This window comes from Taeniopygia guttata, chromosome 25, assembly GCF_048771995.1.
Source record: "Taeniopygia guttata chromosome 25, bTaeGut7.mat, whole genome shotgun sequence".
Taxonomy (NCBI): Eukaryota; Metazoa; Chordata; class Aves; order Passeriformes; family Estrildidae; genus Taeniopygia; species Taeniopygia guttata.
Window position 1 is genome coordinate 6,382,114 of NC_133050.1, and position 14,813 is coordinate 6,396,926.

At 55.2% G+C, this 14,813-nt stretch overlaps 1 protein-coding gene across 2 annotated transcripts in view; it reads left to right on the plus strand.

Annotated features, from left to right (window-relative positions):
• The first annotated feature begins 9,371 nt into the window (after nt 1-9,371).
• The window catches only part of LOC100230049 (cell adhesion molecule 3), a 38,441-nt gene continuing 32,999 nt past the window's right edge, over nt 9,372-14,813 (plus strand). Inside the window, exon 1 of one of the 2 annotated variants that reach the window (XM_041721044.2) lies at nt 9,372-9,567. In XM_041721044.2, coding sequence (XP_041576978.2) covers nt 9,492-9,567 — 76 coding nt within the window. In that variant the 5' untranslated portion in view covers nt 9,372-9,491. The remainder of the gene's footprint in view (nt 9,568-14,813) is intronic. The other variant, XM_041721043.2, reaches the window with a different exon arrangement.

Below are 14,813 nucleotides of genomic sequence, written 5' to 3' on the forward strand. Positions count from 1 at the left end.
CAGTGGTGGCATTCCTGGTGTCATGTCCTGGCTGTCCCCAGGGCCAGGAGCCACTGGTGGCATTCCTGGGGTCGTGTCCTCCTGGTTGTCCCCAGGAGTCAGTGGTGGCATTCCTGGTGTCATGTCCTGGCTGTCCCCAGGGCCAGGAGCCACTGGTGGCATTCCTGGTTGTCCCCAGGACTCAGTGGTGGCATTCCTGGGGTTGTGTCCTCACTGTCCCCAGGGCCAGGACTCAGTGGTGGCATTCCTGGGGTCGTGTCCTCCTGGTTGTCCCCAGGACTCAGTGGTGGCATTCCTGGTGTCATGTCCTGGTTGTCCCCAGGGCCAGGACTCAGTGGTGGCACTCCTGGGGTCGTGTCCTCCTGGCTGTCCCCAGGAGTTAGTGGTGGCATTCTTGGGGTTGTGTCCTGGTTGTCCCCAGGGCCAGGAGCCACTGGTGGCATTCCTGGGGTTGTGTCCCGGCTGTCCCCAGGGCCAGGACCCACTGGTGGCTCCGAAGGGGCTCAGGGCTCTTCTCCAGCTCCCTGGAACTGCTGGGGTGGCTCCAGAGGTGCCCAGGATCACCCAGGGGAACCCAGAAGGAGCCAGAAGAGCCCAGAGATCCCTCCCCACTTCCCACAGCGGCTCCCAGTGCTCCCAGTTCCCATTTTTTCTACAGGAATCAGCAGCTATCGCTGGCAGCTGGTGACACAGGGTGACAGCTGATGGCAGTGACCTCCCGAAGCTTCATCTGGACTCCGGGATTGCTGCCAGCATCCACCAGGAACAGAGGAAAAGTGGTGGGGGCTGAGGGCAGAGCGAGGTCCTGGTGTCACCGTGGGGGCGGTGGCTCGGTGCCATCATCTGTGACCTCGCGGCGAGGATTTGCCAAATTAGTGACAGGAACGGGACCCCGGGGGCTGCTGCCGCTAACGAGGGCCAGGGAGGCAGGGCTGGAGCTCTGCAGGATCCAGATGGGCTGGGAGGAATCTTGGGAGCAGCTTTGGAGGTTTGGAGAATTCCCTGGGTGATCATCTCCTGGAGTTGGGTTTGGGTAGAGGGAGGGTGGCAGCTCCAGGAATTCACCCTCAGCAATCTCTGGGTTGGGTTTTTTGGGTGGGTGAGGGGTCCCTCGAGGGCTGGGTGCAGCTCTGGGACACTCACAGCAAGGCTTGGAGGGGCTGGAGAATTCCTGAGGGAGATGGGAAGGGGATGGAGAATTCCTGAGGGAGTTGGAGAATTCCTGAGGGAGCTGGGAAAAGCCTGGAGAATTCCTGAGGGAGCTGGAGAATTCCTGAGGGAGCTGGGAAGGAGCTGGATAATTCCTGAGCAAGCTGGAGAATTCCTGAGGGAGCTGGGAAAGGGCTGGAGAATTCCTGAGGGAGTTGGGAAGGAGCTGGAGAATTCCTGAGGGAGATGGGGGAGAGGCTGGAGAATTCCTGAGGGAGTTGGGAAAGGGCTGAGGGAATTCCTGAGGGAGTTGGGAAGGAGCTGGAGAATTCCTGAGGGAGTTGGGAAGGGGATGGAGAATTCCTGAGGGAGCTGGGAAGGGGCTGGAGAATTCCTGAGGGAGTGGGGAAGGAGCTGGAGAATTCCTGAGGGAGCTGGGAAGGGGCTGAGGGAATTATTGAGGGAGCTGGAGAATTCCTGAGGGAGCTGGGAAAGGGCTGGAGAATTCCTGAGGGAGCTGGGAAAAGGGATGGAGAATTCCTGAGGGAGCTGGAGAATTCTTGAGGGAGCTGGGAAAGGGCTGAGGGAATTCCTGAGGGAGCTGGGAAGGAGCTGGAGAATTCCTGAGAGAGCTGGGAAAGGGATGGAGAATTTCTGAGGGAGCTGGGAAAGGGCTGGAGTATTCCTGAGGGAGCTGGAGAATTCCTGAGCAAGCTGGGAAGGGGCTGGAGAATTCCTGAGGGAGCTGGAGAATTCCTGAGAGAGCTGGGAAAGGGCTGGAGAATTCCTGAGGGAGTTGGGAAGGAGCTGGAGAATTCCTGAGGGAACTGGGAAAAGGGATGGAGAATTCCTGAGGGAGCTGGAGAATTCCTGAGGGAGCTGGGAAAGGGGCTGGAGAATTCCTGAGGGAGCTGGGAAGGATCCAAATACAAATCAAGGATCCAAACATGAATTGAGGATCCAAACAAAAATCAAGGACCCAAACACAAAAAGGGATCCAAACACAAACTGAGGATCCAAACAAAATTGAGGATCTAAACACCAAACAAGGATCCAAACACAAAAAGGGATCCAAACATGAATTGAGGATCCAAACACAAATTGAGGATCCAAACAAAAATCAAAGCTGGAAACAGAAACAAGGATCCAAACATGAATAGAGGACCCAAACACAAAAACGGATCCAAACACAAATTGAGGATCCAAACACAAATTGAAGATCCAAACACGAAAAGGGATTCAAACACAAATTGAGGATCCGAACAAAATTGAGGATCCAAACACCAAACAAGGACACAAACACCCAACAAGGAATCCAAACATGAATTGAGGATCCAAACACAAATTAAGGAGCCAAACAAAAATCAAGGACCAAACATAAATCAAAGATTTAACATCAGCTTTGCTGCGTTTTTACCCACCCCGTGGTTTTTTGCTCCACACCAGCTGGAGCAGCTCCCCCTGTCAGGTTTCTCCAGCCATCCTGCAGCTCCCTGATGTGTCTCTAATGAGCCCTATGGATGTATAATTTAGGAGATGTTTAATCTCGCTGCCTCTGGAATAAAAAAAATTCAAATTCCACATGGTTTGGTTGCCTCCAGCCCGTGATGGATGGGGCACAGACTGAACGAGGTCGTGTTTTCCCACCAGATCCATTTGGAGCCGTTTAATGCTCGGCTCGGAGCAGGAGATTGAGTTAAAGGCTGGTTAAAAGTCCGTGATGCAGAGGAGAATTTTGCCCAATTTTCACTCTTTTTTCATATTTGCTAATGAGCAGCTCCAGGGGGAAGGCGAAGGCCAAAGCTCGTTTTTTTTAATAATATAATATAATATAACATATATTACAATATATAGATATAATGATATGACATATCACGTATTACATATTACATATTACAATATATAATATATAATGATATTATATAGTAGATAAAATATAACAAGTAATACAATATATATTATATTATATTTATTATATTATATTATATTATATTATATTATATTACGTTACGTTACGTTACGTTACGTTACGTTATATTATATTATATTATATTATATTATATTATATTATATTATATTATATTATATTATATTATATTATATTATATTATATTATATTATATTATATTATATTATATTATATTATATTATATTATATTATATTATATTATATTATATTATATTATATTATATTATATTATACATAGTATGTACAATAAATATATATAATTATATAATATAAATACATATAACATATGATATATTATATAAATTCTATTACTTATTATATATTATATATAATATATTATATGACATATTACATATTATATAAATAATATAATTTTAGTGTCTAAATCTAAACTCCATATGAGAGTTTAGAGAAGGGTTTAGAGAAACCCTAAGTAAGAAACCCCAAACAGGGAAACCCCAAACGGAAAAACCGAAATGAGAAACCCCAAATGAGCAAAGGTGGAGTAAAATTCTGTAAAATCAGCTCAGCTGAAAATTCAGGAGTAGGAACCAGCTCCAAATCCAGCCTGGCACGGTTCAAAGTGGACTTGATAGAAAAGGAGGAGCAAGGATGGAGCAAACACCAAAACATCTGGCTGGCAGCTGCAGCCAAAAAAAATCCAGATGGAATTGGGATTCCTAGATGGGATCCACGAGGTGACAACAAGGAGGGGAATTAGGGACAGGAGATGTCCCCATGGCAGCAGGGTGACACAAATCTCCATCCCTCACGCTCCTCCTGGCTCGTTTTTGGGTGGAATTTGGGAATTCAAGCGGCAAGAGCAGCCCCAACGCTCAGCTCAGCGAATCCAGGACCGAGGAGCGCCACCAGCCTGGAGCAAACACTCCAACCCAGCGTGGGGCTAATGAAGGGCTTTTATTCAAGAGGAAAATCAGCCGAGGTGTAAAAACAAACAGGGCTGAGCGTGTCAAGAGAGGCAGCAGGAAGGCACGAGGCGTGAGAGAGGTTAAAGGAAAAAATTCTGGGCACTGAGGAGCTCCCAGGGATGCTGGAAACATCTCCCACGTTTTCCCTGGAGATTTTTGGGCCTTTCAGAGCCTCCAGGGAGACACCATCCATGCTTTTTTGGATGATTTGGAAGGATTTATTCCATTTTCCAGCCAGCAGGCACTGGAGGGACTGGAAAAGGAAGGATGGAGTTTCTGGCCTGATCCTAAAAGTCAGGAGATGGGTGGCAAGGCAAGAGATCATTAAATGGAGATGATCAGAGAGGAAATTCTCAGAGCTGCGAGGAAAGAACGCTCAGACAGATCCAATTTTTGAAATCCAGGGCAGAGAGGGGGAAGATCCCACCTGGCATTGCCCAGGGATTGGGGAAGTGTTTAATTCCACATTCCAGCCAGGCCCAGAGGGAAAATGAAGGAATTCTGGGCACCAAGGAGCTCCCAGGGATGCTGGAAACATCTCCCACGTTTTCCCTGGAGATTTTCAGGCCTTTCAGGGCCTCCAAGGAGACGCCATCCATGCTTAGGGTGGTGGCAAACACGGTTTTTGGGTGATTTGGAAGGATTCATTGTATACATTGTATTACATTGCATTACATTGCATTATATTATATTACATTATATTACATTACACTGTATTATATTACATTGTATTATATAACATATTTTATTATATTATTTATATTATATTTATTACATTACATTACAATTTATTATATTACATTACATTATATAATATAATATAATATAATATAATATAACATAATATAATATAATATTACATTATATTATATTATATTATATTATATTATATTATATTATATTTATTACATTACATTACATTTTATTATATTACATTATATTACATTACACTGTATTATATTATATTACATTGTATTCTATGACATATTCTATTCTATTCTATTTATTACATTATATTATATTATATTTATTACATTACATTATATTATATTTATTACATTTTATTATATTACATTACATAATATAATATAATATAATATAATATAATATAATATAATATAATATAATATAATATAATATAATATAATATAATATAATATAATATAATATAATATAATATAATATAATATAATATAATATAATATAATATAATATAATATAATATAATATAATAAATATTACATTATATTACATTATATTACATTATATTACATTATATTACATTATATCACATTACATTATATCCCCACACCTGGCCCAGCCCTCCCCACCTGGCTGAGGGACGCTCCAGACCCCTGGGAGGGTTTGGAGGCTCTGGAGCGAGGAGGTGACACAGGTGTCACCCCGAGACACAGCTCGGGAAACGGGAACCGAGCAGCTCCGTCCTCCCGGTTCCTTCCCCCGGTTCCTTCCCCCGGTTCCTTCCCCCGGTTCCTTCCCCCGGTTCCGTGAGGGCAGTCCCGTTACCGGCGCCTCCGGCAGAGCGGCTCCGTGCCTCCGGGGCTGAATCAGCGCGATTTGTTGTGGCGGCACCTGCTGCACGCCGAACTCCTCCTCTCCCTCCTCTCCCTCCTCTTCCTCCTCTTCCTCCCTCCTCGAGTGATGCCGATGGGCGCTGCACCCACGCGGGCTGCAGGAGGAGGCAGGGAAAGGGTTAATAGGGAGCTCCCCCCGGGTGTGACAGTGACAGGGGACATCCCAAAAAAAAACCCCCCAGGAGAGCCAGCGGCACCCAAATTCCGCCTTTTCCAGAGGAAATGTCCCAGAGTGCTGCGTGTGGGGTCGGGAGACACCCACGGCCCTACAGAGCTGTCCTGGAACCCCAATCCCATCGATCCCATTGATCCCATCAATCCCATCCCATCCCATCGATCCCACCCCATCCCATCAATCCCATCCTATCCCACTGGTCCCATCCCATCGATCCTATCCATCCCATCAATCCCATCCCATTGATCCCATCCCATCAATCCCATCCCATCCCACTGATCCCATCCCATCGATCCCATCCCATCCCACTGATCCCATCCTGTCGATCCCATCCCATCCCACTGATCCCATCCCATCCCATCCCATCCCATCCCATCCCATCCCATCCCATCCCATCCCATCCCATCCCATCCCATCCCATCCCATCCCATCCCATCCCATCCCATCGATCCCATCCCATCCCATCCCTGCTCCCGGAGCCGAGCTTGGCTTCCCTCTGCTGCTCCCACCTCCCACAGGCGCTTCCCGAGCCCTTCTCCAACTGGACAAGGAGTGAAAATCTGGGAAAAGCCTCCTGACCCCAAATTTTTTCCCACTGGGCAATTTTGGTCCCCTCCAGGGCCACGTCCGGACACGGGGGATGGAGCCGGAGGCGGTTCGGGGACGGGCTGGGAACGGCACCGAGCTGTTCCTGCCTCCCACGGGCGCTTCCCGAGCCCTTCTCCAACCGGGCAAGGACTGAAAATCTGGGAAAAGCCTCCTGACCCCAAATCTGACCCCACCAGGTGATTTTGGTCCCCTCCAGGGCCACATCCGGACACGGGGGATGGACCCAGTGGTGGTTCGAGGATGGGCTGGGAGCGGCACCCATGGGCGCTTCCCGAGCCCTTCTCCAACCAGACAAGGACTGAAAATCTGGGAAAAGCCTCCTGACCCCAAATCTGATCCCAAATTTTTTCCCACTGGGCAATTTTGGTCCCCTCCAGGGCCACGTCCAGACACTGGGGATGGAGCCGGTGGCGGTTTGGGGATGGGCTGGGATCGGCACCCATGGGCGCTTCCCGAGCCCTTCTCCAACCGGACAAGGACTGAAAACCTGGGAAAAGCCTCCCGACCCCAAATCTGACCCCAAATCTGACCCCAGGAGGTGATTTTAGTCCCCTCCAGAGGATGGAGGCGGTTCGGGGACGGGCTGGGAACGGCACCGAGCTGTTCCTGCCTCCCACGGCACTTCCCACGGGGATTGTGACTAACGGAGCCGTCCCTGGCACAGCTCCGGTGCCGGAGCCTCAGAGGAGCCGTGAGGGGTCGGTGCCTGCGGGAAACGGATTTTGTAAAGAGTTTTTAGGTTAATTGGAATAAAAGTTCTGGAAGAGCCTCTCGGTTGCCCCATGGATGGGGCAGAAAAAGGGAATTTTGTGACAGATGTCAAACTGGGGAAGGGCTGCAGGTGACAGTGCCACAAGGGGTTAATGCTCCTCGGGAAAAGAGCTGGGGGTGACACCCCAGCATAGGTGACACCCCAGTGAGGGTGACATCGCAGTGAGGGTGACATCCCAGCATTGGTGACATCCTAACATGGGTGACATCCCAGTGAGAGTGACACCCCAGCACAGGTGACACCCCAGCACAGGTGACACCCCAGCATAGGTGACACCCCAGCATAGGTGACATCTCCGTGAGGGTGACACCCCAGCATAGGTGACATCGCAGTGAGGGTGACATCGCAGTGAGAGTGACACCCCAGTGAGGGTGACACCCCAGTGAGGGTGACATCGCAGTGAGGGTGACATCCCAGCATTGGTGACATCCTAACATAGGTGACATCCCAGTGAGAGTGACACCCCAGCACAGGTGACACCCCAGCATAGGTGACATCTCCGTGAGGGTGACACCCCAGCATAGGTGACACCCCAGCATAGGTGACATCTCCGTGAGGGTGACACCCCAGCATAGGTGACATCCCAGTGAGGGTGACACCCCAGTGAGAGTGACACCCCAGCACAGGTGACATCCCAGTGAGAGTGACACCCCAGCATAGGTGACATCCCCATGAGGGTGACACCCCAGCACAGATGACATCCCAACATGGGTGACATCCCAGTGAGAGTGACACCCCATCACAGGTGACAGCCCAGCACAGGTGACAGTGACACCTCGGTGACATCCTAACAAGGGTGACACCCCAGTGAGAGTGACACCCCATCACAGGTGACAGTGACACCTCGGTGACATCCTAGCAAGGGTGACATCTCAGCACAGGTGACTTCTCACTAAGAGCAACACCCCATCACGAGTGGCACCCCAGCATAGGTGACATCCTCACAAGGGTGGCATCCTCACATAGGTGACATCCCAGTGGGAGTGACATCTTAGGACAGGTGACATCCCAGTGAGGGTGACACCCCAGCACAGGTGTCACCCTAGCATAGGTGACATCCTAGCAAGGGTGACACCCCAGCACAGGGCTCATCCCGGGGACACCGAGGGGATCGCGGGGACCTCGGGGACCTCGGGGATCTCGGTGACCTCGGGGATCTCGGTGACCTCGGGGATCGCGGGGACCGAAGGGAACCGAGGAGATCGCGGGGACCGCGGGGACCTCGGGGTTCTCGGTGACCGACGGGAACCGAGGGAATCGAGGGGGCGGTGGGGATCTCGGGTTCCTCGGGGACCTCGCTGACCGGGGGGAATCTCAGTGACCACGGGGTTCTCGGTGACCGGGGGGATCTCGGGTTCCTCGGGGATCTCGGTGACCGGGGGGATCTTTGGTTCCTCGGGGATCCCGGTGACCGGGGGGATCTCGGGTTCCTCGGGGACCTCGGTGACCGGGGGTGACCGGGGGATCTCGGGTTCCTCGGGGGGATCTCGGTGACCGGGGGTAACCGGGGGGATCTCGGTGACCGGGGGGATCTCGGGGACCTCGGGGACCGGGGGGTTCTCGGTGACCGGGAGGAACCGAGGGAATCACGGCGACCGAGGGGATTTCGGTGACCGAGGGGATCTCGGGGACCGAGGGGACCGAGGGGACCACGGTGACCGCGGGTTTCTCGGGGTTCTCGGTGACCGGGGGGATCTCGGGTTCCTCGGGGATCCCGGTGACCGGGGGGATCTCGGGTTCCTCGGGGATCCCAGTGACCGGGGGGATCCCGGTGACCGAGGGGATCTTTGGTTCCTCGGGCATCCCGGTGACCGGGGGGATCTCGGTGACCGGGGGTATCTCGGGTTCCTCGGGGATCTCGGTGACCGGGGGGTTCTCGGTGACCGGGGGGATCTCGGGTTCCTCGGGGGGATCTCGGTGACCGGGGGTGACCGGGGGTAACCGGGTCCAGCCCCGCTCCCGCCGTTCCCGCCGCCGCCGCCCCGCGCGCACCTGCCTCCCGCGGGGAGCCGCGCGCGCGGCACGCACCACCCCTCCTCAGCCCGCGGGGGGGGCCGGCGGCCGGAGCGGGCGTGTTTACACGGGGGCCGAGGGGGGCGGCATCGGCGCGTTAACCCCCCCTCCCCTCTCCACCCCCCACACCCCCCGGCAGGAATGGTCTGTTCCTCGCGCTCTATTTAAGCCCCGCCGCTGCCGCACCGGCGCTCCAGAGCGGAGGAGCAGCGGAGGGAGCAGCGCCCGCCGCCCGCGCCGCGGCTCGGTTCGGCCGGCCCCGCCGGCTCCCGCCGCCACCATGCAGCCGCCCGCCCTCCGCATCCTCCTGCTCATCGCCTGCTTCGCCAGCGCCCGCGGAAACCTCTCCCGCGACGGTGAGTGGCGGCACCGCCAGCGGGATAAGCTCCATCCCCATCCCCGCCGTGAGCTGTGGGGTGATGCGGGGACCGAGCGACAGGTGCGGGGAGCGGCGGCGGCGCCGTTATGTGGGTCAGGCAGGTGCCGCCCGCCCCGCCCCGCCCCGCCGCCGGTGCGGGTGCGGCTCCCCGGGGCGGCCGGCGGGGCTCAAGGTCACGGCGGCGCCGGTGCTGCCCGTCGTGTCCCCCCATGGCCGCGGCGGAACGTTCCAGACAGGCCCCGCCGGGCGGCGGCGGCGGCGCTCGGCCCCTCCCGGCGCTGCCCGCGGGGCGGGGGGGGCGGGCGGCGGAGGATGGAGAATCCCCCCGGTGGTGGCGGAGCTTGGCGGGGATACCGCGGAGGGGCGGATGGAGCCCCCCGGGGCACCGGAGGGGTGGATGGAGCCCCCCGGAGCACCGGAGGGGACACCCGGAGGGGCGGATGGAGCTCCCCGGAGCACCGGCGGGGACACCCGGAGGGGCAGATGGAGCTGCCCGGGGCAGCGGAGGGGCAGATGAAGCCCCCCGGAGCACCGGCGGGTACACCCGGAGGGGCGGATGGAGCCCCCCGGGGCACCGGAGGGGCGGATGGAGCCCCCCGGAGCACCGGAGGGGACACCCGGAGGGGCGGATGGAGCCCCCCGGAGCACCGGCGGGTACACCCGGAGGGGCGGATGGAGCCCCCCGGGGCACCGGAGGGGCGGATGGAGCCCCCCGGAGCACCGGAGGGGACACCCGGAGGGGCGGATGGAGCCCCCCGGAGCACCGGCGGGGACACCGCGGAGGGGTGGATGGAGCCCCCCGGAGCACCGGAGGGGCGGATGGAGCTCCCCGGGGAAGCGGAGGGGACACCGCGGAGGGGCGGATGGAGCCCCCCGGGGCAGCGGAGGGGCGGATGGAGCCCCCCGGGACGGCGGATGGAGCCCCCGGTGCACCGGCGGGGACACCGCGGAGGGGTGGATGGAGACCTCCGGAGCACCGGAGGGGCGGATGGAGCCCCCCGGGGCAGCGGAGGGGCGGATGGAGCCCCCTGGGGCACCGGCGGGGACATCCATACCGGGGTAGGGCGGCTCCCCGGTGCCTCCTCCGGTGGGAGCCGCCGCCTCCCCCCCGGGATGAGCGGGGTGGGGGATGCTCAGCAGCGGCGGCCGCTCCCCGGTCCCACCGGGATGCTCGCCAGACAAAGCCGGTTCAGCGGGGATTCTGCGGGTGGGTCCCGGTGTCGGGAGTCGCCTGTCGCGACAGAAGCGATGCCGCTGTGTGTGTTTGGGTGGGGAGGTGCGGACGGGGGCTGGGCTGGGCTGGACCCGTCTCGTTGGGTTTGGGGGTGCTGGGGGGGCTCCATCCGCATCCCTGCGGAGCCGGGAGGGGGTCCCGAGGGCTGTGCCGGGTGGGAGGTGACACTGTGGGGACACGGCTGAGCCCACGCACCCATCTCCGTTGCTGTCACAGCCTCCGGGGGTTGGTGGCTTCGTTCCCATCCACGAATCCCGCGGATTTGTTGCTGGTTTTGGCCACGATCCTCCCACGGGCACCCGAAAGAGTCATTTGGGTGTGGGTGATGCTCAGCCCGTGGGGTTGGGGGTGGCTGTGACCTGGAGCTGTCCTGGGACAGGACACAGCCAGGATGGTGACACTGCAAGATTTCCTCCTGGGCTGGCTGTGCTGTGGCCCAACCCACAACTGGACAAACAGATCCCCCCGAAAAAAAATCCCCTTAGGAGCAGAGGAGATGCTTGGAAAGAAGTTGTTGTGTTTTCATGGTCGGTGCTTCATCTTGGAGCCATCCCCTGTCCTGGGGGAGAGGGATGGAGTCTCCTCCTTGGAGAAGGTTCCTCCAGAGCTCCACTACACCATGGTGGGGTGTGGAGGAACCTCTGGAAGCCACCCAGGTCCTGCTGGTGCACAAGAGGGCCCTGTCTGAGCTCTTGGCCGCCGTTGTGCTGCTGTCGGCACATTCGGCTGTTTGGGCTGTGCGTGGTTGTCCTTGTGTGAGGATCATTCTCTCTCGGCGGGGTTATTCCACTCGGGAGTTGTGTAACCCTTTTGTTTGGACAGTGCCCTGGGAGGCCAAAATCAGATCGTTTGGGGCTGTTTTGTTTGGTTTTTTTTTATTTCTGGAGTTTTCTGCTTGGCCAGGCCACCCAGAGAAGCTCCTGTGACCCGAGGAGATGCCCTGCCCATGTGGGATGGGGCTTTTGTCATGCCCAGGTAACATCTGCAGGTCCAAACCCTTTTTTTGGACAATGCCCTGGGATGCCACCATGGGGCCAAAACCAGATCGTTTGGGGCTGTTTTGTTGTTTTTTTTTTTCCTGGGGCACTGGAGGACATGGGAAGGTTTGCAGAGATGCAGGTTCAGGGTGATGTCCCTGTCCTGCAGGGTGGCTTTTTATTTCTGGAGTTTTCTGCTTGGCCAGGCCACCCATGGAAGCTCCTGTGACCTGAGGAGATGCCCTGTCCATGTGGGATGGGGTTTTTGTCATGCCCAGGTGACATCTACAGGTCCAAACCCTTTTTTTGGACAATGCCCTGGGATGCCACCATGGGGCCAAAACCAGATCGTTTGGGGCTGTTTTGTTGGTTTTTTTTTTTCTGGGGCACTGGAGGACATGGGAAGGTTTGCAGAGATGCAGGTTCAGGGTGATGTCCCTGTCCTGCAGGGTGATTTTTTTATTTCTGGAGCTTTCTGCTTGGCCAGGCCACCCAGAGAAGCTCCTTTGGCCTGAGGAGATGATGCCCTGCTGCCCTACCCATGTGGGATGGGTTTTTTGTCATGCCCAGGTGACATCTGCAGGTCCAAACCCTTTTTTTGAACAATATCCTGGGATTACTTAGGACTGGTTTTTACCTTGGGGGAGATGTCCTCAGCCTGCTGAGATGAGGCAGCTTCAGGACATTTAATGTGTCCTGCAGGATGATTTTTTTTATTTCTGGAGCTTTCTGCTTGGCCAGGCCACCCCTGGAAGCTCTTGTGACCCGAGGAGATGATGCCCTGCTGCCTCCCAACCTGCCCTGCCCATGTGGGATGGGGTTTTTGTCATGCCCAGGTGACATCTACAGGTCCAAACCCATTTTTTGGACAATGCCCTGGGAGGCCACCAGATCACTTGGGGCAGTTTTTTCCTTGGAGCACTGGAGGACATGGGGAGATGTCCTCAGCCTGCTGAGATGAGGCAGCTTCAGGACATTTAATGTGTCCTGCAGGGTGATTTTTTTATTTCTGGAGCTTTCTGCTTGGCCAGGCCACCCAGAGAAGCTCCTGTGACCCGAGGAGATGATGCCCTGCTGCCTCCCAACCTGCCCTGCCCATGTGGGATGGGGTTTTTGTCATGCCCAGGTGACATCTACAGGTCCAAACCCATTTTTTGGACAATATCCTGGGATTACTTAGGACTGGTTTTTACCTTGGGGGAGATGTCCTCAGCCTGCTGAGATGAACCAGTTTCAGGACATTTACTGTGTCCAGCAGGGTGATTTTTTTATTTCTGGAGCTTTCTGCTTGGCCAGGCCACCCAGAGAAGCTCCTGTGACCCGAGGAGATGATGCCCTGCTGCCCTGCCCATGTGGGATGGAATTCCACGAGGCTTTTTCCACCCCCAACCTCCAAGAAGGTGCCATCTGCGTGTCCTGCTGGAAGGTGGGAGATCCCAGGGGCGTGGTGGGATGCTGATGTTGTCTGGAGCAGCAGAATTCTTTGCTTGGTGATTTTTTTGGTGCTTTTCCTCCAAGGGATCCGTGTGAGGACCCCATTCCCAGTTCCATTAGGGCTCTCCATATGCTCCCAGTGCCCGTGCCAGCAGCAGCTCTTGGCTCTGGAGCTGAGGAAGCACGAAAAAGAAGGAGGGCGACCTCTCTGCATCACTCACTACCTGCTTGGCCTGATTTTGGATGACTTGGATCAGCTGCCTGGGGGAAAGGAGCTGTTCCAGGCTGGAATCAGCGCTCAGGCAAAGGGGAGGGAGCAGAGCATCCCACAAAATCCTCCCCTCGGCTCTTAGGCTGGATTTGAGGCCAAAGCCCCGGGATCAGGCTCTGCAGAGGTGCCCAGACGGTGAGGGATGTGTTGGCATCGCTGCCAGGACAGGAATTCTGCCTCTGGCCTGACAAACCGTGGGGTTTGGCACGGCCAAAACCTCTGTTGGTGCTGTTTGAAGAGGAGAAATCCCAAAGGAATGGGGTGATGCTGCTGGAACATCCCCAGGTGTGGATACCCACCTTCCTCTGGAGGGAAAAAAAGGGGAAAAAAGCCCTTTTTGCCCAGGATTTCCTGCCTGGCAGCTCTCCTGCCTGCAAGATGCTGTTTCTTCTCCCCGTGCCTGACGTGTGCTGGCCTGGAAGGTGCTGCCAGCTCTGTGACACCCCCACAGTCAGATGGATCCGCTCCTCCTCCTCCTCCTCCTCCTCCTCCTCCTCCTCCTCCTCCTCCTCCTCCTCCCGGTTACTGGGGCAGCTCAGCTTGAACCATCTGGTCCAGTTCTGGCCACTCTGCTCGTGGCCAGCAGAGCCTTCATCGGGTGGAGACCAGCAGAGCCTTCATTGAGTAGAAACCAGCAGAGTCTTCATTGTGTGGAGACCAGCAGAGTCTTCATCAGGTGGGGACCAGCAGAGCCTTCATCAGGTGGAAACCAGCAGAGTCTTCATCAGGTGGTGATGCCAGGCTGGGTGTGATCCTCTCTGATGCCCCAACTCCTCCACCCACTTGTGAGGGGCTGCAATTCTCCATCCTCCCCTCCCAAAAATCTCTTCTCAATGAAGTCTTCCTCCTTCTGACCTTTCTACCTTTTCAATGCCAATATGACAAATGAACTCTTGGTAGAACTCCCATTCCTTGTCTTCAGTTGGTTTCAGAGCAGAGGAGGCCCACGATTGTTTTATGTCCCTAAAAGCAATTTTTCAGTTTGAGTTGGGATTTGCTTTGAGGTGTCTGCACTGGTGTCCACAGACAGCTTGGGGAGATGTTCCAGAGTTTTGGGATGTGCTTTGGAGATGTTCCAGAGTTTTGGGATGTGCTTTGGGCTGTCTGGGTGTCCACACACACCCTGGGGAGATGTTTCCAGAGTTTTGGGATGTGCTTTGAGGTGTCTGCTTTGGTGTCCACAGACACCCCAGGGAGATGTTCCAGACCTTGGATGTGCTTTGGGCTGTCTGGGTGTCCACACACACCCTGGGGAGATGTTTCCAGAGTTTTGGGATGTGCTTTGAGGTTTCTGAACTGGTGTCCAC